Raw genomic sequence first — 22218 nt, 5'->3', positions numbered from 1 at the left:
ATTGCAAAAAAAAAAAAAAAAGGAAATGCAAAATCCAACATAGACATTTGTTAAAATATGCACATATTCCCATGCATGATTGGGAATATTCATATAGGGACCAGTATATTCAAAAAATGCCACACAAGATTTTTACTAAGACCTCCTTCATATGCTAATATGCGTTCATAGCCTGGCTTCATTATTTTTTATCCAGCATGTTTTTGATTTATGTTTATAATTTGTTTATTTATTTTATTTATTATTTTAAAATTTTCTATGCCGTTTTTTTCCAAAACAGTTTACAAAAAGTTACATAATAAAATATTATAAAAATCAGGACAAGATAAGAACAAAAACAGACAGATTCAATCTTTACATAAGGTCAATTGCTCAAAGAAATGCATCTACAAAAGAACAAAAGAAACAGATCAAACATAATCAGTAATATAGAATTTGAATAGTTTTCCATTAACATCATACAATAATATAAAACTCTCCCCTCCACACACACTCTTTCAAGAACTGCTGTGAGTTCCTGAAACCCCCTCAACTCTGTATCCTCCAGCAGGATCCCATTGCACCAACCAGCATTGTGAGCTTCTCTACCGCTACTAATGACAGGGGAGTCAATTCAGAGCGGTTTGCATGAGTTTCTATAGAGGTGTTACAATACAAAGTTACAAAGAGCTTCTGCAGGTGTTACAGTGTTACAGGGGCTCCTGTAGCAGTCTACATATGTTACCAGCAGATCAATCATCCCACACACTCCATTCCCACAGTCTCACTTGTAGGAGAGGAAGAGGAAATACAGTAGGAGCTGGGATATATCACTAAGTGGAAGTGGTATAAATATGTACATACACAGTAGGATGATTGATTATGGTATAAATATGTCTATATTGAAAACCATCTCAGAAAACACTAACTCTGTATTGTAACACCTTTACAGAAGCTCATGCGAACTGCTCTGAATTTACTCCCAGTCATTAGTAGCAATATAGAAGCTTTCAATAAACATATATAATGAAATGTTATTCCTTTATATGAAGTTAGATCATCCACCCCCCTCTCAACTGATAAAAAAGAAATGATCTGATATCACCATTGTGTTAGGGCATGCTCTTTGATTTATAAGAACTGGCAAAATAAATATTGATGCACAATTTTTGTACTACTTCTGTGGTAGGCTTACAATTTTCTTTATGCCTGTCCCTTGTAAGAGTTCTGCTACCACAGTGGGATTTCTAAGGCATGTTTTGGGATGGCCAAGTTCCAATGCAATCATATAAATATTTAGAGGGAACAGAGGGAGAGAAGATTTTGGTCACTTCTGATGCTTAGTGTTGAGTTTTAGGGTAATAGCTAAAAGTGATCAACCTCACACTGCAGCTTTCCCGTGATATGTAGCCTTCTCTCTTGTGTACTTGTCTGCCCTCTTCCTCGTCTTCTCTGATATTATGAGTCTTCTTTTCATGAGGAGTTTTGAAATGGCAGATCTGGCTGTTGAAACAATTGGCATTAAACAGAAAGATAGTCGTTTCCATCCTGTGACCTTTCTGCTGTAGCAGCGCTGGAGGATGGGTCAGAAACCACAAGCTGTTTCCTCTGTGCTTCTGAGATGACATTGAGAATGAAGGGCACAGCACAGAGCCCCCCCAACTCTGTATCCTCCAGCAAGATCCCAATGCACTGACCGGTATGTGTGGGAACATAACACACTCCACTCCTGGAATATGAGTACAGTAAGAGCTGTGATACATTACTAAGTGGGAGAATAGCACAAAATAGGTTTATTAGTTAGAAGTCAAAGGAGTTTACTTGTGTTTATAAGTGTTCTAAGAGTCTGATTTACTTCAATATTTTTCCGTTTTCTGCAAGTGAGAATAAAGCTTAGTAAATCAAGTCTAATTGAGAAGTTCTAAATGTGATTCAGGATCCATTGCTGGTTTCCCACTGCCCCAAGATGGCAGTCCATCACTGACCCATCTCAGAGAGATGAGAAACCAGTTATATAAATCCAGAGATTTGTCCGAGTTGTTACATCCCTAGGACGCAGGTTCAAATTCAATTCATGAATATTTGGACCGTAGTCTGCTAATATCACTCAGACAAATTAGAGTTGATCTTTACTTAGAGGCTGCTTTCACTATAAGGCATTTTGTTAGTGGGAGTAGGCTTGATTGAATAAGACCCTTTGTGTTCTGCTGCAGCACAGGAAATTGGTCAGTGTTTAGTGGTTTTGACTTGTAGGCTGCAGTTTGTCGGGTGATTCTCAGCCATTTTGACTCTTTGGGTAGCAATGATTCTGCATGTCACAATTATTTTCTGATTTTTTTTTTTAGGTGCCAGGCTGAAGGAAGGGGCTCCTCATACGAAGAACCACCCCGATATGACATTCATAAACAGTACCAGTACCAGAAACCTGTCTGCTACAACCACTTCTGTGCCTACCACAGAACTCATAGTGAGAACCTCCTCTAGCAAGCACAATAAGAGTAAGCCAGCCAGCACTTCTCTATTCTGAATTCTAAAACTCATTCAGTTAACGTCATAGTCACATAACTATTTTCTCACGTTCCTCAGAGACAAATAGACGCATTTGCATGTCGCTAAGTATTTAAAGGAAGGGATTGGTGAACCAAGGATTGTAATGGAGTAAGCCAGAGGTGTCAAAGTCCCTCCTCGAGGGCCACAATCCAGTTGGGTTTCCAGGTTTTCCCCAATGAATATGCATGAGATCTATTTGCATGCACTTCTCTCATTGTATGCTAATAGATCTCATGCATATTCATTGGGGAAATCCTGAAAACCAGACTGGATTGCGGCCCTCGAGGAGGGACTTTGACACCCCTGGAGTAAGCTAAGGGTTTGGGGCCTGATAAACACAGTGGAGTGAGCAGAAGGTACATAGTCCAATACCTAAATGGAAAACTTAATAAACACAGCCTTGTGCATGATATTTGTTTTCCTCTCTCTCTCTCATTTAATGACAGGTTCATCAAACAACCTTTATATCTCCTTATTCTCAGTGGGCCCTATATTTGGTCTTATCATAATCATCACTGCAGTGGTACTACTATGCAAAAGGTAAGTTATTATTACCCAATAGTCCCATCTCGAGCACTGTCCTTTCAGAAGATTGTACAGTTGTATTCCACATTTTCCCGTAAGCCTCCTAGTATAACTCTAAGCACTGTCTATCCCATGTTAAGACCTGCGCTCTGTTTGCACTTACAATCCATTAGCAGCACTTTGAAAGATTCAGCATATATTTACCCCCGTCTTATGACACACTGATCACTAGGTCTTTGGGGAATATTTTATATTAAGCATAGGACACCATCAGAAATTGTCCTTTCTAGTGTTCAAGCCTTGGATTCATCTTATCAGCTACTGCAGCACCTTTTACAGTCAGAGGGCAATTTTTAAAGCAATTTCTGCAAACTAAAGACATTGTACGTACATAAATAGGCTGACAATACCCAGATAAATCTGAGTACATTTATTTCCATTTGGGCAAGGCATTCCCAGGCATGTAGGATGAAAATGTGCGTACTTTAGTAGCCATGGTTTTGTTTTGGTGATTTTGGTTAAGGAAAGGAGATGTAAGCGTGTTCTGTGTACAAAATATGCACATATTTGTTGTGTAGAGGCTGTGGGTAAAAAGTATCCGTGTACTTTGCAGCTTGAAAACCATTCCCAGAGGCTCAGATAAAGGGGATGGAACACCTTCATCATGAAGAGAGGCTAAACAGGATAGGGCTCTTCAGCTTGGAAAAAAAGATGATTCCGAGAGGATATAATAAGTTTATACAATTATGAGTGAGGTGTAATGGTTAAATAGATGCAATTATGAGTGAGGTGTAATGGTTAAATAGGGAATAGTTGTTTAGTCTGTGAGACACAAAAACAAGGGACACTCCAATAACCTAATGACCAACAGATTAAAAAAAACCAACCTTTTAATAATTTGGTTTCAAACTTCAGGTTGTTAAGTGTCTCTATCATCCAGGAAAAAAAAAATGTTAGAGGGCCCTGATGAGTCCTGCAATGCCTTCAGATATTATTAATTCAAATTCTGCTGTTTGTTATTTTTTTGTAGAGGCAAGAAACACCACCTGACATCACAGAACAGGAGACAGATGGCTGTCTCTAGAAGAGAGGAGAATATTCCACAGTCTACATTGGTCATCAGTCAGCCACTTCCACTTAAAAAACCTGATCCACCAGGCCGGTGGCAGCCATTGCAGGAGATGCACTCATCTGTCCGAATCTGGAGACAAAGACAGAGATTGCTGGTGAGTACCTGAGGACCTACGCTATCTATAAACTTTTTCCTATTCTTCCATCATTAATAAGTGCAATCTTCCAAAGACGCTTGCCAGAACTACATGTAGCTAAAACAGCTTCAGTATCCCTGCTGGTCCAGGAAGGAACACATGACGCACTACAGGTATTCATGAGATGGCACATATCTACCTTCTTTTAAGTATCTTGTAGTGGCTACTGTATTGTTCTATTTGTGCAGAGGTCCTGGTCTTCATCATTTTCACAGGTCCCCTCATACATCATTTTCACAGGTCCCCTCATACAACCTGCAAGATATTTCCCTCCTGGAGATGATAAAGGATGGAAGGCAAGGACGATTCTACCGAGCCAAGATGAGCTATGGGAATTGCAAGGGACACAAACTTATCACTTGCAAGGTTATCAAGGAAGGTGAGTCTTTTTAACTCACAGTCACATCATGTGTGTTTCAGCAGTGGTGTTGCCATGGGTGGGCTGGAGCCCTCCCAAAATCATAGCATTCTTCTGTGGCTGGCAGGGATTCCTAAACCCCGCAAGCTGAAGCGTTCCTCCTCCTCAGGCGGCCAGTACTTTTCCAAATGGCAGCTGTCAGCACTTGCCTCAAGCTGATGCTGACACCAGTCCCTCTGCACATGCTCAGTTTGTCTGAACATACGCAAGCACGGAGTATGGGTGGCCTGCTGGCAATGGTGTTATCTTGAGGCAAGTGCTGACAGCTACTATATGGAAGAGCACTTGGCTGCCTGAGGTGGAGGAGATTTTCAGCTGGCGAGATTTGGGGATCCCAAGCAGCTCAGGTATTTAATATTTTGGGTTGGTGGGCAGGAAGGGGTGGAAGTCGGAGCTGGGGGATGAATTCTGTGACCACCCACCTTGGGCTAAGACCCATCAAAATCAGCTGTTTGGCTGCCTTCCTCTTAAACCATCCTGGCTTTCTTTCACCATTATTGAAAGAACTCCCTACTACTAGGCCTCCTTAAATATCCTTTCTCAATAGTATCCTTCAAGGATACCTCACACCGAATCATCTGCTCCTGGGCAACTGTCAGCTTTCCTCTGCATCTCAGTTTAATAGCTCTTTGTGACCTTTATGAAATCATATTACCCTTACCCCCCCATCCCCATTCTCTCACATACAAACCAAGATTGTAAGCCCTTTAGTGCAGGGGTGTCAAGGTCCCTCCTCAAGGGCCACAATCCAGTTGGGGTTTCAGGATTTCCCCAATGAATATGCATGAGATCTATTAGAACAATGAAAGCAGTGCATGCAAATAGATCTCATGCATATTCATTGGGGAAATCTTGAAAACCCGACTGGATTGTGGACCTCGAGGAGGGACTTTGACATCCCTGCCCTAGAGGAAAATATCCACTGAACTTTGAATTCCTACTGAAAAGGTATACACCAGGGATCTCAAAGTCCCTCCTTGAGGGCTGCAATCCAGTTGGGTTTTCAGGATTTCCCCAATGTAATGTAATGTAATGTAATGTAATTTATTTCTTATATACCGCTACATCCGTTAGGTTCTAAGCGGTTTACAGAAAATATACATTAAGATTAGAAATAGGAAAGGTACTTGAAAAATTCCCTTACTGTCCCGAAGGCTCACAATCTAACTAAAGTACCTGGAGGGTAATAGAGAAGTGAAAAGTAGAGTTAGAGGAAAAATAAAAATAAAATAAACATTTTAACAAGACAGCATTGATCTAAATACTTTGGGAGGTAGAAGAGAGGAGAGAAAGGAATAGAAGCAGAAGGGGGAGACGTTGAACAGTAGAATTCTGGAGAAATTTAAATGATAGAAATAGAACAAAACAAAGACAAAATGCAAAACAATAGATAAGATTAAAGATAAATCATAAGCTGGAAAGAAAAATAAAATAAAACTTTGTCTTCAATCCACGGTTTCAGCGTCAGTGATGAAGTGGAGCAAGTAAGTTTAGGAGGAGCGATGACGTTTCCAGAAAAAGGGCTTCTTCAGGGAAGAGACTTGGCCGACAGTCCCAGGATGTCTATGTCTCCTCCCCTGCGATGTTCTCCCATCCATGCATTCCCTCCCAGACACACTGCCCATGCCCCAGCCGCTCCAAGGAGGCTGCCCCAGATGAGGCCCACGGTGAATGCAGGATTCTCTCCTCTGCGGGAAAGACGCCCGGAGCCGACAGTCGATCTTCATAGCGGATTGCAGGGGGGGAAGAGTTCACACTCTTGGTAGGATCGGGTCTGTGTTCTCTCGGTGGTTGTGGCTGGTCTCGTTGCTGCTTAGGTGTAAAAGCAGTTGATCTCCACTGCTGCTGATATTTAAAAGCAGGCAGATTGATCTCTCCAATGGACTGCAGGGGGAGGAGTTCACAATCCTGGCAGGATCGGGTCTGTGGGCTCTTGGTGGTTGCGGTAGGTCTCGCTGCTGCTTGTATGTAAAAGCAGTTGTTTTTCTACTGCTGCTGATATTTAAAGCAGGTAGATTGATCTCTTAAACGGGATATAAAGGGAGGAGCTCTCGATAGTGGCGGCTGGTCTTGGTGCTGTTTAGGTGTAAAAGCAGTTGATCTCCTCCTTCTGATGATATTTAAAAGCAAGCATATTGATTTTTCCAACGGAATGCTGGGGGAAGAGCTTACTTGTCTGGCTGGATCAGGGCAAAGGGCTCTCGGTAATGGTGGCTGGTCCTGTTGCTGCTTAGGTGTAAAAAACAGTTGATCTTCTTAGTGGACTGCAGAGGGAGGTGGAGCTCACACTCTTGGTTGGATCGGGTCTGTGGGCTCTTGGTAGTTGCGGATAGTTCCGCTGCTGCTGAGGTGTAAAAGCAGTTGATTTCCCACTGTTGCTGATATTTAAAAGCAGGTAGATTGATCTCTCCAATGGACTGCAGAGGGAGGAGCTCACTTGCCTGGCTGGATCGGGGCAAAGGGCTCTTGGTAGTGGTGGCTGGTCCTGCTGCTGCTTAGGTGTAAAAGCAGTTGATTTTTCTAGCGGACTGCAGGGAGGGTGGAGCTCATATTTTTGCAGGATCGGGACTGTGGGTTTTTGGTGGGTTGGTCCCATTGCTGCTGGGTGTAAAAGCAATTGATCTCCCACTGCTGCTGATATTTAAAAGCAGGCAGATTGTCCAGGGAGAGGAGCTCTGCACTCAAACTGCCATCCTCCTCGCCTCCAAGTTCCGGAATATAGATAGATCTCATGCATATTCATTGGGGAAATCCTGAAAACCCGACTGGATTGCGGCCCTCAAGGAGGGACTTTGAGACCCCTGGTGTACACTAAATCCAAAATAGTGAAAAGTGCTTGTTTCAGTGTTTTTAAAATGACCCCTTAGATCAGAGATCTCAAAGTCCCTCCTTGAGGGCTGCAATCCAGTTGGGTTTTCAGGATTTCCCCAATGAATATGCATTGAAAGCAGTGCATGCACATAGATCTCATGCATATTCATTGGGGAAATCCTGAAAACCCGACTGGATTGCGGCCCTCAAGGAGGGACCTTGAGACCCCTGGTGTACACTAAATCCAAAATTGTGAAAAGTGCTTGTTTCAGTGTTTTTAAAATGACCCCTTAGATCAGAGATCTCAAAGTCCCTCCTTGAGGGCCGCAATCCAGTCGGGTTTTCAGGATTTCACCAATGAATATGCATTGAAAGCAGTGCATGCACATAGATCTCATGCATATTCATTGGGGAAATCCTGAAAACCCGACTGGATTGCGGCCCTCAAGGAGGGACTTTGAGACCCCTGCCTTAGATCTTAAGAAGGCTCTGAACATTTGTGTAGACATTTTTCATGAAATCAGACACCTGTTATTTTCTTCTTTAAATGGCTACTATGGGCTCCTTTTACGAAGGTGCGCTAGCGGTTTTAGCGCACACTTAGCGTGCGCTACATTGCAGTGCACGCTACACGCTAACGCCTCCATAGAGCTTGCGTTAGTATTTTTCATGGGATAGCGTGCGCTAATCTTCAGTGTGCGCTAAAAACGCTAGCGCACCTTCGTAAAAGGAGCCCTTTGTTGCATTACTGAGCTTTGCCAATGGTTAGAGGGGGTTTTTTTCCCCCTAGAATAACACTATTAATTTCTGACTTTCTCCCCTCAGACATTATTGGTACTCACCGTCGTGCTCTCTTCTTCTTCTAGGAGTATCCCTGAAAAAGTTAGAGTTGGAAGTTTCAATCCTGAAGAAAGTTGGATACCACAAACACGTGCTGCAGCTTTTAGACTGGGAGATAATGCAAAGTAGGCAAGACGAGCTTTTCTGCCCTTAGAGACTTCTCTGCCCCTTTCTCCTGCTCTGCTTTCACCTCTGTAATTGTCTCAGCTTCTTACCTCACACTACATTTACAGGATACAACAATCAAAAATGTCATTTGAAATGATGTTCAGAGCTGGTCCTAGGACATCTCGCAACTGTGCTGTATGTCTCATATGAATGCTCACACTTATAAGCCATTCAGTATCCAAACAAAATCTTAAACTCCTTTGTTCATTTTTTCAAGGGCTTCAGATATGCCAATGGTTAGCCAAATGTTTCCTATGGCTACCAATATAATTGTGGCCATGGCTTCCTCACTAGCCCCATTATTTGCTTTTTTTTCGTATTTTTTCTTAATTTTCTTTAAGCCTTTAAAGTGCTCAGTGCTCTATCAATAACTTATCTCTTATAAAAATTAATAAACTTTAAAACTTATCTTTGTTTCTAAGTATTGTTCTCTTGTTCACATCGGGAAGGGACCTGTCATTTCGACATGTCTACACATGTCGAAATGACAGGTCCCTTCCCGATGTGAACAAGAGAACAATACTTAGAAACAAAGATATGTGCTATGTCCCAGTAGTCATCCAACTCAAAACTGATAAGAGGCTTCTGTGTTAATCCTTGCTGTAGTGATGCAGCGTGTCCTACAGGAAGAGATATGCTAAAGTTATGAGCTTTATAAAACTACTGGGAGTCACTTTAGACGCTATGAAGGCCTAGGTCGTTTAGAAATACGTCCAAAACCTGTTTTTATTATTGGCATTTGGACGTTTTTGAGAAATGTTCGTCCAAGTGTCGACTTAGGCCAGTTTTTGGACGTTTTTCTCTTTCGATTATAAGCACCATCTTAAATAATAAAATGCTAGCCCGCGCATGCGCACCCAGGACGCGTGTTCCCTGATCCCTTTTCTGTCGGGATGTGGCCGCACGAGTGCGCATGCGCGAGTATTACTTCACAACAGCCTCCTTGCTCTCCACCTAGCCTGCTTTCAAAGGGCCCGGTAAAGGTCGGAGAAGGCAGCGAGCTCTGACACCAACAGCAGCGCCACTGCACACCCGCCGCCACCCCCTGATCCCTGCTCTGTCGGCAAGAGTGCACTACAGGGGGAAGGCTTAAAGGAGCAGTGCTGGCAGCGGTTGCCAGGAGGAGGGCTTCGAGGCAAGGCGGCTGTCGGCAGAGGGCAGATGCCGGGCCAGGACGGACTGAAGAAGATGCGGATGGCGGCGGAGGGAGCGATCGCAGAGTCCTACCGTTGAGATGGCCCCTGCCCAGGGAAACCTTCCAGGAAGTAAAGATAAACCGGCTCCGGAACACTTGCAATTCAAAGTCGCCGCAGCGGCTCCTCTCTCGAACCGCACCAGCGTCGGAGAAGACTTCCGACTCAGGCGGGGATCGAGAGAGGAGTCGCGGCGTCAGCTTTGCACTAAAACATGAACTTTGAGCGTGTCCGCCAGTTGGCATTATAACACCAACCTGACTGCGGAGAACCAAGCAGAAACAGGTAGTTCGGCGCGGAGGGAGACCACACAAGTGTTTTGCGGCGGATTTTGTTGTGGGGGAGGGGAAGGCAAGGACGATTGAGTAAGAAAAATGGTAGGGGAGGGGAAGGGGGTTAAACAGATCCTTACTAAATAAGCCTCCAATGAGAGTAATTTTTAGATACATATTCAAGGCCAGTTTCCAGTTCTTTCATCTGTGCTCCTCTGTTAATGAAGATATTGTGTATTTTTATGCCTACATAAGAGTAGGGGCAGGGATTGGGGAATGACTACCTCCCTCTTCCTGGGTAATGAGAGCTATCAGGTGGAAAGTAGCTAGCTGGATGGGGAAGCTGCATATGGAGATGAGGTGCTACAAGTATGCATCTGGTGCAACCCCAAACTTATATGTCATGTCTGTATTTCTAAGTTAGATTGTAAGCTCTTTGGAGCAGGGACCATCTATAAATGTCAAAATGGCTACATCAGGTCACCAACTTCAACTTTATTCTACCCACTGAAAAAGTGACCGGCTTGAAACCTTTGCACAAATCAAAACAAAGAGCCAGACAAAGAGCAGGCAGGGGGGGTCTTCGTGGGGGGCGCAAGCACCTCTTCTCCTCTCTGCATACCTCTTTAAATGTTCGCCAGCGCACGAAGCATATTCCGTTCTTCAGATAAGCTACTCTTACATTTACCCTTCTCCTCCACTGCCAATTCCATAGGGGACATGTGAGGGAAGGAGGCTTTACTAGCACCCGTTAATGTAATGCGCTAAAAAACTAGTGATATATAATACATTATACATCTTAAGTAAGATGATTTAACTTTTACTGGGTATATTTTAGAACTTGAATATCACTATAAAAAGAGAAATTATACAATAAAAAACACACCAAGTTCAATATATAGCCACACTTCCAGAAGGATGATATGCCACCTCTCTTGGTTTCCCTTTTCATTATATGGATCCAATTTAGCATTCTTCTAGCAGATTTATCACTAAAGATCTTCAGAAAAGGTTCCCATGCTGCATCTGAGGGATTAACCTTTAACTCATTTGTTAATTTTTCAATATTATATGTTCCCAAACTTGACTAATGAATTTATATCTAGTAGGAGACTCTGATCTTTTCTAATTAAAGGCCACATAGCATCATACACCATCCACAAATGAGAAAATAACTTGGGGGGTTGGTCAATTTCTCAGACTCTGTATAAAGATTTCTATATTTTACAGACTATCTACTTTGAACATTTTTATTAATCTCTGTATTTCCCTCAAAGCTTTTTAAAAAGGAGGGGTAGAATTGCACAGAATTAAGGAATGTGATACACATATAGTAGAGCTGCCCTAAGATCATGCCTCTTTGAGAGAAGCACAGAGAAGATATGGCAGTACTTTTGGGATACTTACCCCCTCTTCTATGAAACCGTTCTAGCGGTTTTTAGCGCAGAGAGAACAGAGAGCCGCGTTGAATGGCCTGCGCTGCTCCCGATGCTCATTGAGTTCCTATAAGTGTTGGGAGCAGCGCAGACCATTCAGCTGGCTCCCTGCGCTAGAAACTGCTATCAAGCATGCAAGGATAAATAGTGTGTCTGCTTAAGCTGAGGCTTGGAAAAATTCCCAAACGTACTGCCATATCTTCTTTGGATTGGCAAATGCCATTTCTAAAAAGGTATGTGATTCTTTGGATTTCTCACTTCAGTGTCCCTTCTTTCAACTCCCCCACCTCCACCCCCACCCCCACCCCCACCCCCCTCACCCTGGAAATTTCCTATGGTTTCCCCCAAGTCTTTTTTTTTCTCTACCTTTCTTTCAGGGCCTTACATGCTATTCCTGGAGAATGTCAGCTTTGGAACTTTAAGGAAATTCCTGCGTGTCTTTCGAGTGCAGCTGATGGCCAATGAGAACCTGCAAAAGCTGCTAACTGTAGTTGCCTATCATATAGCCCTGGGCATGGAACACATCGCCAGCAAAATGGTAACACAGTTATGTACTGCCTTTAAAAAAAAAAACACATCCCATCCTATTATCAACTAATATCAAGTCTAATGTCCCAAATGCACATTGTTCAACACAGCACTGAGCAACAGACCATGGTTTAGTTCTGGGGCATTAATAATCACTATCAACCAATACAAACAAACTGTCACACGGGTGCACAGGTGGTTCAGAAAAGACAGCCAGTCAAAACTGGAGAAAAAAAGCCTCAAAATCAAAACTTGCAGCAAATTACATAAAGTAAAGTATAGCTGCCATGTTCTTACCACAGCAATGATTTTGGAGGATATTTGATTTCTGAAAAATGACAGAATAATCTTGGTAATCTGGATGATGGTGTTCCTGTTATGACTTTAAAGCAGTGGTTCTTAACCTTGTTGGAGGTACTGAACCCCACCAGTTTCATATGCGTGTTCACCGAACCCTTCTTTATTGGAAAAATAAAATATGATTTTTACAAATTCAAAACATAGGTATACAGTGAGGGAAAAAATAATATAAATTTTGAAAACAAAAAAGTTCTCCTATATTTCGAATAATAATAACATAATAATGAAATTTACTGCAAATCAGTGTGACTTCTGCTGTTGCCTCTCAGAGACCAGTTCAGAAATGCGCGGCTTTACCTTGGCAAGTGCCACTCTCATATCATTTTCGCAACAAAGTCTGTTCCTTTTCTTCGTTTTTATGTCCAGCATCCTCGAAAAGGATTGCTCGCAAAGATATGTTGTAACAAACGGTATGAAAATTTCCAGAGCTTTCTTAGCAATAACAGGGTACGTTACCAATTGTTGACACCAAAACGTTGAGAGCGTTGTTGTTCTGAAGAGTTGCTGTTGAACCTGGCTCTGCTGAATTTCAATGATTTCATCGAGGTATTCATCATTGACATCTGTTGTCTCAACACTAAACGTGAACGGCTGTCTCACCCATGCTGGATATGACTCTCTTGTAGGGACGTATCCGTCGAGAGACTTTGCAAGCTCATCTAAGTGCGTGGCAATAGTTTGCTTCAGTTCCGCGGGTACAGAAATGTCTCCGATTCCAGATACATCTTCGATCTTACTTACACAGTTGTCTAGCAGGGGAAAGTTCGCAAAGTTATCGTTTTCTGTTTGTCGTTTCCATAATGGTAGCTTTTTTTGAAAATCTTTCAGGTTTTCTTCCGCTTCGATGATGTTGACTCCACCACCCTGAATCTGCTTATTGAGATGATTGAGAGCTGCAAAGATATCAGCCATGTACGCTAAAATGAGAATGAACTCAGAATTTTTGAAGCAATCTGCATGACAATGTTGCTGCTCACTGAATAACTGATAGATGATTGAACGTGACCGAAGTGCTATATGAGTCGGAGGTGTGTTTTGACCTCCGCCGAACCCGCGAGACTGACTCACCGAACCCCTGGGGTTCGGTCGAACCCAGGTTAAGAACCACTGCTTTAAAGGAACTAGTCTAACAGTGGACAACAATTACATGTGATCCACAGGACCACGACTTGCATTAAATTCCTGCTGGTTTTTAGGTGCTACCGCAGCATATGGGAAAGAGTCAGAACCCAGACTCCTTGGGACACGTACCTCCTATTTCTATAACCTCAGTACTTAAGTGGAAAAGATTATAGCATACTAGTAATTAATGCATGAATGTAGCTCATGTACTAGTGTGCTGTTCTATATTATAAACACTCAAACTACATAGTGTGTAATGCAAGGCTGTATATGTGGGTGGGGCTAGGGGGCAGAGCATGGTCAGGTGCCACATTTATACATATATATTATAGAATACGGTGCTAAAGTATTCTATTTAGGCCTGAGCATTTAGGCCCGCTATTGATGTGGTGTAAGTGGGCATGTCTAAGTGTTACCATATAATTGATGACCTATAGTAGCATTTTACTGTAATAAGGGAATCTGTGCACACAGATGGCTTTATAGAATTTGAACTTAGCAAGCTGCATTTTGACACTCTTTCAAGAATTGCCCCTCAACACGCACTCTACAGACTCTTGGTTGAACTGTAAATGCTGCTGCACATATTGCCCTTAGGTACTACACCGGGATCTGGCACTCAGGAATATCCTGATTGGTTCTTTCCCTTATGAATGCAAAATCACAGAGTTTGGACTGGCCAGTGACCTGCTCAATCACGGGAGCACCCGGAAGCATTACAAGGTAAAAAAAAAAAGACTTTATTTTCCTTGTGATTTTTATTGTTTGATAATATCTCCTTTCCTTCTTTATATTATTTGGTATTGTACAGCACTCTGCTGTAAATTAAACTAACAGGAAGGAGAGGTTAGCGTAGTGTTCTTCTGTGCAGCCCCCAGAGACCTCTGTTGCAGTCCTCGTAATTTTTTCCTCGTTACTCTGCCTCTCTACCCAGGCTCAGGACAGAAAGGAGAAAGTGAATGGGGGGAGGGGGGCTGCATGCATGAAGGCATGGCATTTCTCAACCAACAAAAAGAGAAAGCATTTGTAAATGCTCACAATCCCCTCATGAGGTTTAAAGGTAGGCTGGTGGGGATAGATGTCATTGGCACACATTGGTCAGCAGTGTTGTGGCCCTGCATGGAAAGGTATTTAGTGGATCTCTTGTAGATCATTAGAATCCAAAATGGCCCCAGCTTAAAAATTAATGAAGGCCACTTGGTTAGTGCATTATCTCTGAGAAAGATATAGGTCAGGTTGGGGCAGGAGTGATCCCTTTACGTGCCTGCCTGGCAGTCTCCATAATGAAAAAATGGCTACCATGAGATCCCATGACAACCTTTGCGAGACTGCGAGTTTCCTGAAGGTTGCCTTGGAATTCCATGGCAGCCATTTTTCACTACAGAGTCTGCTGGGCAGGAGTTTAAGGGGTTTGCTCCTGCCCCGCCTCACCACTGGACCAGCAGAATCAGGCAGGCTATTTAGCTATTTGCACAAAGGCACGGGGAGGGAGAGATTGACGGCAGCTCCAGCTCCCTGCACCACTAGACCAGTACTAGAGGCCCGTGGTAGGTCCAGGAAAGGGGGCAGACTGGTAGTCTGTCTGCACCACTGGACCACCAGAGCAATACTGGAGGTTTGCGAGAGGTCTGGGGGGGGGGATCCGGGAATGGGAACAATTTGGCTGGCTGCAGAGCCGGCAGACAGGACACTAGGGAAGGGAGGAGGGGGTCACTTCTGTCCCAGTACCTGTACTTGAATATAAACTATCGGTTTATATTTGAGTCAACCTTTTTCCCTCCTTTTTTGGGGGAAAAAGGTTACCTCAGTTTAAATTAGGATCGGTTTAGTCCACAACTACTGATCCCCAGAACTGTTAATCACTAACCCTTAACTTTGTTAAATCTACTCAATCTGTAACATCTTTTAATCATTGTAAACCGCATAGAATTTCACGGTCTTGCGGTATATAAACTGTTATTATTATTATAGTCGAGTATATATGGTACATAACAATACAAAACCAGCACTTAAATGTTAATGAAGGCTCATGGTGCCAGATCCCAGCCCTGATTCCAAGTGAAGAGGAAGTACAAAGGAGCAGGAGGAAACTGCTTTGGTAAACAAACTACCTAGGCTTTCTTCCTAAAACCCCCTCCTCCCACAGAACTATTATACTTTACTCTTGCACTGCAGCACTGGGACTCCCCCACACGAAGGGTTACCATATGGCTTCTCCAGGAAAAAAGAGGACGGATTGAGATATCTGGATTTTACTTCCATTGAAAGCAATGAAAGTAAAACCCGGATGTCTCAATCCATCCTCCTTTTTATGAAGCCATATGGTAATGCTACATGTGACTCTGCCAATGCTCTTCTATTCTGCCTGCAATACAGGGATCTCAAAGTCCCTCCTTGAGGGCCACATTCCAGTCAGGTTTTCAGGATTTCCCCAATGAATATGCATTGAAAGCAGTGCATGAAAATAGATCTCATGCATATTCATTGGGGAAATCCTGAAAACCCGATTGGAATCCGGCCCTTGAGGACCGGAGTTGCCCATGTCTGCTCTAAGGCCATCCACTAGTCCAGGGGTAGGCAATTCCAGTCCTCGAGAGCCACAGCTAGGTCAGGTTTTCAGGATATCCACAATAAATATGCATGAGATAGATTTGCATCTCAAGGAGGCAGTGCATGCAAATCCATCTCATACATATTCATTGTGGATATCCAGAAAACCTGATCTGGCTGCGGCTCTCGAGGACTGGAATTGCCTACCCCTGCACTAGTCCAATACCGAGGGCCACACATAAAGTTCTGCCATTTTGCTTTGCTCCTAACCTGCTATCCCCTTCATATACTACCTAAAGCACAAAGCACCCCTCCGTACATTGATTCAAGTGTAACCAATTCCCTGTGTGTGTCTTCACAAAAACACCTACCTACCCCTACACAAGCTTCTCAAAGCACTCTTGACTCCCTGAGCATTTTGCTCCAAGAATACATTGACTGATATATTTTGTGTTTCTATAGTCTGATGTTCCCCTCCGCTGGTATCCACCTGAATACTTCAGAGAAAAAGCTTATCATCTGAAAAGTGAGGTGTGGTCTTATGGCATCCTGCTCTGGGAAATGGAAACACTGGGTAAATGTATTTCTTCTATACTGCTTAAATAGTTCACATTTTCCCTATCTGTTCCAGTGGGCTCAGAGTCTAGCTATGCTACCTGGGGCAATGGAGGGTTGGGTGACTTGCCCAGGGTCACAGGGAGTAGCACTGGAATTGAACCTACAGTCTCAGGGTGCTGAGGCAGTAACTCTAACCACTAGGCCACCCCTCCACTCCATTAAATAAAAGGTTCTTTAATCTTTTATGTTTATTTATTTGCTTAGATTTACCACCTTTTTGAATACATTTGCCCGAGGCGGTTTACAGGCTGAACAGAATCTCATCCATTTTTCAGAAAGTGTTTCATGATTTGCTGGTAGCCTGAGTATGTATGTCTTGCAGGCTGCTCACCATATCCAGACTTGGAAAGTGCTGAGGAAGTTATGTTTCATGTCTGCAATGGATACAGAATGAGGAAACCGGGAGGATGTCGAGATGAGATGTGAGTGTCACATTTTCTACTGGAGAAGCGGAGACTGAGAGGGGACATGATAGAAACTTATAAAATCATGAAAGGCATAGAGAAGGTGGAGAGGGACAGATTCTTTAGACTAGCAGGGACAACTAAAACAAGAGGTCATTCAGAAAAACTGAGAGGAGACAGATTCATAACGAATGCAAGGAGGATTCTTCTTCACTCAGAGGGTGGTGGACACCTGGAACGCACTTCCCGGAGAGGTGATAGGACAGAGTACAATTCTGGGGTTCAAAAAGGGACTGGATGACTTCCTGGAAGCGAAGGAGATAACAGGGTACAGATAGAGGTTTACCTTACAGGACATTGAGCGAATAGGGTATGGATATTTTAGGTTAGGTAGGGAACACTTTCAGGTCATGGACCTGGGGGGCCGCCGCGGGAGCAGACTGCCGGGCACGATGGACCCCTGGTCTGACCCGGCAGAGGCAACGCTTATGTTCTTATGTTCTTTCCTCTTTGTGGGGGAAGGGGTGAGTAATTGCAGGTTTTGGCAAGGAAAGAGGTTCTCCACGGACCTCAGATCTGCTGACCAGAACTTATTGATTGTCCCCCCCCAATCAAAGAACTTTACTGCACTAGAAACACCAATTTCTCTGTTACAGCTCCAACCCTTTGGAATGCCATGCCATCTCACCTTCGCCAAGAAAATTCTCTTGAAAAATTCAAAACTAAACTAAAAACTTTCTTATTCCGAGACGCATACCACAGCGTCTGATAATTCCCTTTTCCAACAGCACTTCAGTTTACAAAAAGAACTGCTTTTAAGAAGCGACCCCCCTCTCCTGGTGTTTTTCCCTCCCCCCCTCTTCCCATCATTTATTTCTATTTATTTTAAAGATATAATTATAAATTTTCCTTTCCCCCTCTCCCTCAAAATCGCGTACATTAATGTACTCATCCATTTTATGTCCCTTTTATTTGACCCCATTCTTAAATTTAACATTTTTAGCTTTGTAAACCGGCCAGATACATGTTAATGGTCAGTATATTAAAATGTAAATAAACTTGGAAACTTGGTGGGTTTGCGGGAGGTGATTTTGCAGAGCTGGGATAGCACAGAGAAAGCTATCATTTTGGGGTTTCAACATTACCATCCTGTGTTCTGTGCATCTCCCAGATTCAAGGTGATGGAGCAATGCTGGACAGAAAATGCAGGTCAGCGTCCTTCCTTCTCAGAGATTTCCAAGTATTTGGAGGATATTGTCGAAGAGGATGCGGTGAGATATACACTGATGCCATATATTCTGCAGCAATGCAATGTGATGTCTCCATGGCTGAAATGAAGGTTTTAACCTGATTCATGGTTTGTTTTTTTTGCTCAGGATTATATACAGGTGGAAGAAAGCAAGACATAAGAACATAAGAAGTTACCTCCACTGGGTCAGACCAGAGGTCCATCCCGCCCAGTGGTCCGCTCCCGCGGTGGCCCACCAGGTCCTTTGACCTGTGAAGTGATTTGACCATTTTTATATCCTACCTCTGCTTCTATCTGTACCCCTCAATCCCTTTATCCTTTAGGAACCCATCCAAACCTTCCTTGAACCCCTGTACTGTGGTCTGGCCTATCACAACCTCTGGAAGAGCGTTCCATGTGTCTACCACCCTCTGGGTAAAAAAAGAACTTCCTAGCATTTGTTCTGAACCTGTCCCCTTTCAATTTCTCCGAGTGACCCCTAGTGCTTGTGGTTCCCCACCGTTTGAAGAATCTGTCCTTGTCCACTTTCTCTATGCCCTTCAGGATTTTGAAGGTTTCTATCATGTCCCCTCTAAGACTCCTCTTCTCCAGGGAGAACAGCCCCAGCATTTTTAACCTGTCAGCGTATGAAAAATTTTCCATACCTCTTATCAGTTTTGTCGCTCTTCTCTGGACTCCCTCGAGTACTGCCATGTCTTTCTTGAGGTACGGCGACCAGTACTGGACACAGTATTCCAGGTGCGGGCGCACCATTGCACGATACAGTGGCATGATGACGTCTTTCGTCCTGGTTGTGATACCCTTTTTGATGATGCCCAGCATTCTGTTTGCTTTCTTTGAGGCTGTCGCACACTGCGCCGATGGCTTCAATGTTGCGTCCACCATCACCCCCAGGTCTTTTTCAAGGTCGCTCACCCCTAGCAATATTCCTCCCATTTTATAGCTGAACATCGGGTTCTTTTTCCCTACATGCATGACCTTGCCTTTGTCCACATTGAAACTCATTTGCCATTTTTTTGCCCACTCCTCTAGTCTCGTCAGGTCCCTCTGCAGGTCTTCATAATCCTCCTTGGTTTTGACCCTGCTACAGTTTGGTGTCATCAGCAAATTTAATGACCTCACATTTCATCCCCGTCTCCAGGTCGTTGATAAATATATTGAACAGGTGTGGTCCCAACACCGATCCCTGAGGGACTCCGCTCGTGACCCATTGCCAGTCTGAGTAATGCCCTTTTATTCCAACCCTCTGTTTTCTGCCCGCCAGCCAGTGTCTGATCCATCTGTGTATATCCCCTTGCACCCCGTGATTCCACAGCTTCTTAAGCAGCCTTTCGTGAGGTACCTTGTCGAAGGCTTTTTGGAAGTCGAGGAAGGCTTTTTGGAAGACCATGTGCCTCAGTCTGTAGGGATGATCTCAAAGTCACTCTCAAGACATGCATTCACCCCTAGTTGGAAGCAAAAAGTGTTGAGTGGAGGGAAGCCAGAAGCTAACCTTTATTCATGAAAGCAGCATTGTAGTGGGATTTCAGTGGCTGGATTGTACTAAGGATAAGGTATCTTCTGCTGGGGTGAAGGGTGTTTCTCTATTTCTTGATACCTGTGCATCCCTTGTAGCCTGCTACCAAAGTCCCTAAAAAGGGACAGCAGTGTTGCTTATATTACTGGTACTAAGGCTTAGCATTGGTGTACAGAAGGAACCAGAGAGCAGGTGTCCTAATTTGTTGATTCCGTAGTGAGGGGGAAGTGGGGGGTTTTTTCTCATTCATTTTTGTACAGAGAATTTAAATCCAGTGTTTGTTTATATGTTTGATGTATGTCTAGCAGTACTATAGAAATAAGTAGCTTTAGTACACTTCCCCCTCAATATTTGCGGGGGTTAGGGGCAGAGCCAACCCACAAATATCGAGAAAATGCGAATAACTTTTAGGGCTGGCTCTGACCCACCCCCACTTCCCTCATGCCTTCTAGACCTCTCCCCTGCCTCCCGGACCTCTATACAGCTTCCCTGGTGGTATAGCGGGAGAAGTGGGGCAGCATTGAAAAGACAGTGGACTTCCCCTCCCCTCACAAGGATGATGCCGATTGGCTGGCAGCGGGTTGGCATGACAGCAGCAGAGACATTTCTCGCCATGGGTTCCGGCCAAGACCAAGGCAGCCGCTGATTGGCTGAGGCACCGGTGCTCAGAAGCCCGGCTGGGAGCATGAGACTGCCAGGTGGGCGGATGCTGTGGCTGTCTGGGGGGCTTTGTGAGAGGTGAGGCATGAGGCCATTAGAGTGATGAAGGCCTGGGGGGACCGTGGCCAGATGTTGTGACGGTCCAAAGAGAGGCGAGGCTGTTAGAGCGGAGCTTCGTGGTCGTGTGCAGGGAGGAGCCGACCGAGTTACTTGTTGCCTACGGTGGTTGCACCGGTTTTGAATCACGGTAACGCAGTGGGGCCGGATTTGGCCATTTTATGAGGCATTCGGGAGGCGGGGGTGGGTCCAGGTTTAGAAACTTGCGAATAATCAAATTAGTGACTCTCTAGTGAGAGAAAGAAATGCTGGTGTTGAGCAGTGGATTTTCCACAGTTAATATCCCCAGTATATTTCAGACCCTTGCTAAAGCATCAGAATCAGGCGAAACGGGTCCCGTCGGGGATGGGGATTGACTGAATACTCATTTTCTTCTATGAGATCTTGATGCCGGCAGGCGCAGATTAAGCTAAGCCCCACTCTGCTGCTTTTGCAAAAAACATAAAATGATAAGTTATTTATTCGAAAAAAGAAAAATTTATTTATAAAAAGTTCTGAGCTAAAAATAACGAATTAGCAGGTTTTTTGAGTCAATAAGATACCGAAACCCTTTCATATGTGAACATATATTATCCGTTGTGGATGGTTCATGGGGTTACTGAGACCTTTTTTCCTCTGATCTAATGATCTATCTTTGGCTTGCATAAGAGATTATTTGTTCTTGCTCCCACAGAGACCACTAGGCTTCACTAAGGAAGGGCAGGCACAGGAGAGCAATCAAGGGGAAGGAGGAATAAGGGAAAGTTTCAGCTGAAAATGCAAACCCAAAATTCAGTTGATCTCTAGACTGGTTAGTAGGAGGCTGCTTGCTCCTATTATTTTCTCTCTGGTGATGCTCCCTGTTGAATGAATATTATTAATTGATCTGTTACATTTATTGAAATGGAAATAAAAGTACTACTGGGTCATTAAATATTTTAATTCCTGTCAAAACAAACATATTCCCCGCTATTCTGTACAGGGTGCCCAATTTTCCACACACAAATTTAAGTAGGATCCCAAGATGCATGTGCACCTCAATTGATTAACAAGCCAATTAACATCAATAATTGAACACTAAATTATTGGTGTTAATTGTGAAAGTTGTGCACACATCTTGGCTATGCTCTTTCTACTGTTAGTAATGTAACCTGTCGTTAAAACCATCCATGGTACCTGAAAATTGGAGGGTGGCAAATATAATGCCAATTTTTAAAAAGGGTTCCAGGGGTGATCTGATAAATTACAGATTGGTAAACCTAACTTCAGCTCTGGGCAATATAGTGGAAACTATTATAAAGAATAAAATTGCAGAACATGTAGACAAACATTGTTTAATGGGTCAGAGATGTAGTATCTACAATGATCATCTCTTCCTTTCTTTCCTCCACCCCAATCCTTCCTCTTTCCTTTCTCTCCTCCACCCCAATTCTTCCTCTTTCCTTTCTCTCCCACACATGTGCAGCATCTTTCCTCCCCCTGTGCCTTCCCTCTGGAGCATCTTTCTATCCCTCCCTCCCATCCCTCATGCAGCAGAACCTTTGCACAGCTTCTATCCCTCCCTTCCGTGCAGCAGAACCCATGACCCTCCCCATCTTTCCCTCCCATCCGAACACCGCCAACCGCAAGACCTACATACCTCCCTCAAAGAGTAG

At 43.7% G+C, this 22218-nt stretch overlaps 1 protein-coding gene across 1 annotated transcript; it reads left to right on the top strand.

Moving 5' to 3' along the window:
- The first annotated feature begins 1305 nt into the window (after positions 1 to 1305).
- On the top strand, positions 1306 to 18558 carry LOC117349471 (fibroblast growth factor receptor homolog 1-like). Its single transcript, XM_033922996.1, has 12 exons — positions 1306 to 1678; positions 2325 to 2477; positions 2976 to 3069; positions 4085 to 4280; positions 4563 to 4701; positions 8418 to 8516; positions 11838 to 11998; positions 14068 to 14193; positions 16483 to 16594; positions 16961 to 17060; positions 18214 to 18313; positions 18419 to 18558. Exons 2-12 carry the CDS (start codon positions 2372 to 2374, stop codon positions 18449 to 18451), a joined length of 1266 nt encoding a protein of 421 aa, XP_033778887.1. The 5' UTR covers positions 1306 to 1678; positions 2325 to 2371; the 3' UTR covers positions 18452 to 18558.
- The last annotated feature ends 3660 nt before the right edge of the window (positions 18559 to 22218 follow it).

This window comes from Geotrypetes seraphini, chromosome 15 (assembly GCF_902459505.1).
Source record: "Geotrypetes seraphini chromosome 15, aGeoSer1.1, whole genome shotgun sequence".
In the NCBI taxonomy this organism is placed as follows: Eukaryota; Metazoa; Chordata; class Amphibia; order Gymnophiona; family Dermophiidae; genus Geotrypetes; species Geotrypetes seraphini.
Note: the sequence above shows the minus strand (reverse complement) of the source record. Positions and strands in the feature narration are given on the sequence as shown.

What these genes read in the sequence shown, in the direction of transcription:
- LOC117349471 (XM_033922996.1), top strand. Translation starts at nt 2,372, where the DNA reads ATGACATTCATAAACAGTACCAGTACCAGAAACCTGTCTGCTACAACC. An exon ending in GACAAAGACAGAGATTGCTG is followed by an intron (nt 4,281 to 4,562) that starts GTGAGTACCTGA and finishes TCATTTTCACAG; the next exon opens with GTCCCCTCATACAACCTGCA. An exon ending in GGAGGATGTCGAGATGAGAT is followed by an intron (nt 17,061 to 18,213) that starts GTGAGTGTCACA and finishes TGCATCTCCCAG; the next exon opens with ATTCAAGGTGATGGAGCAAT.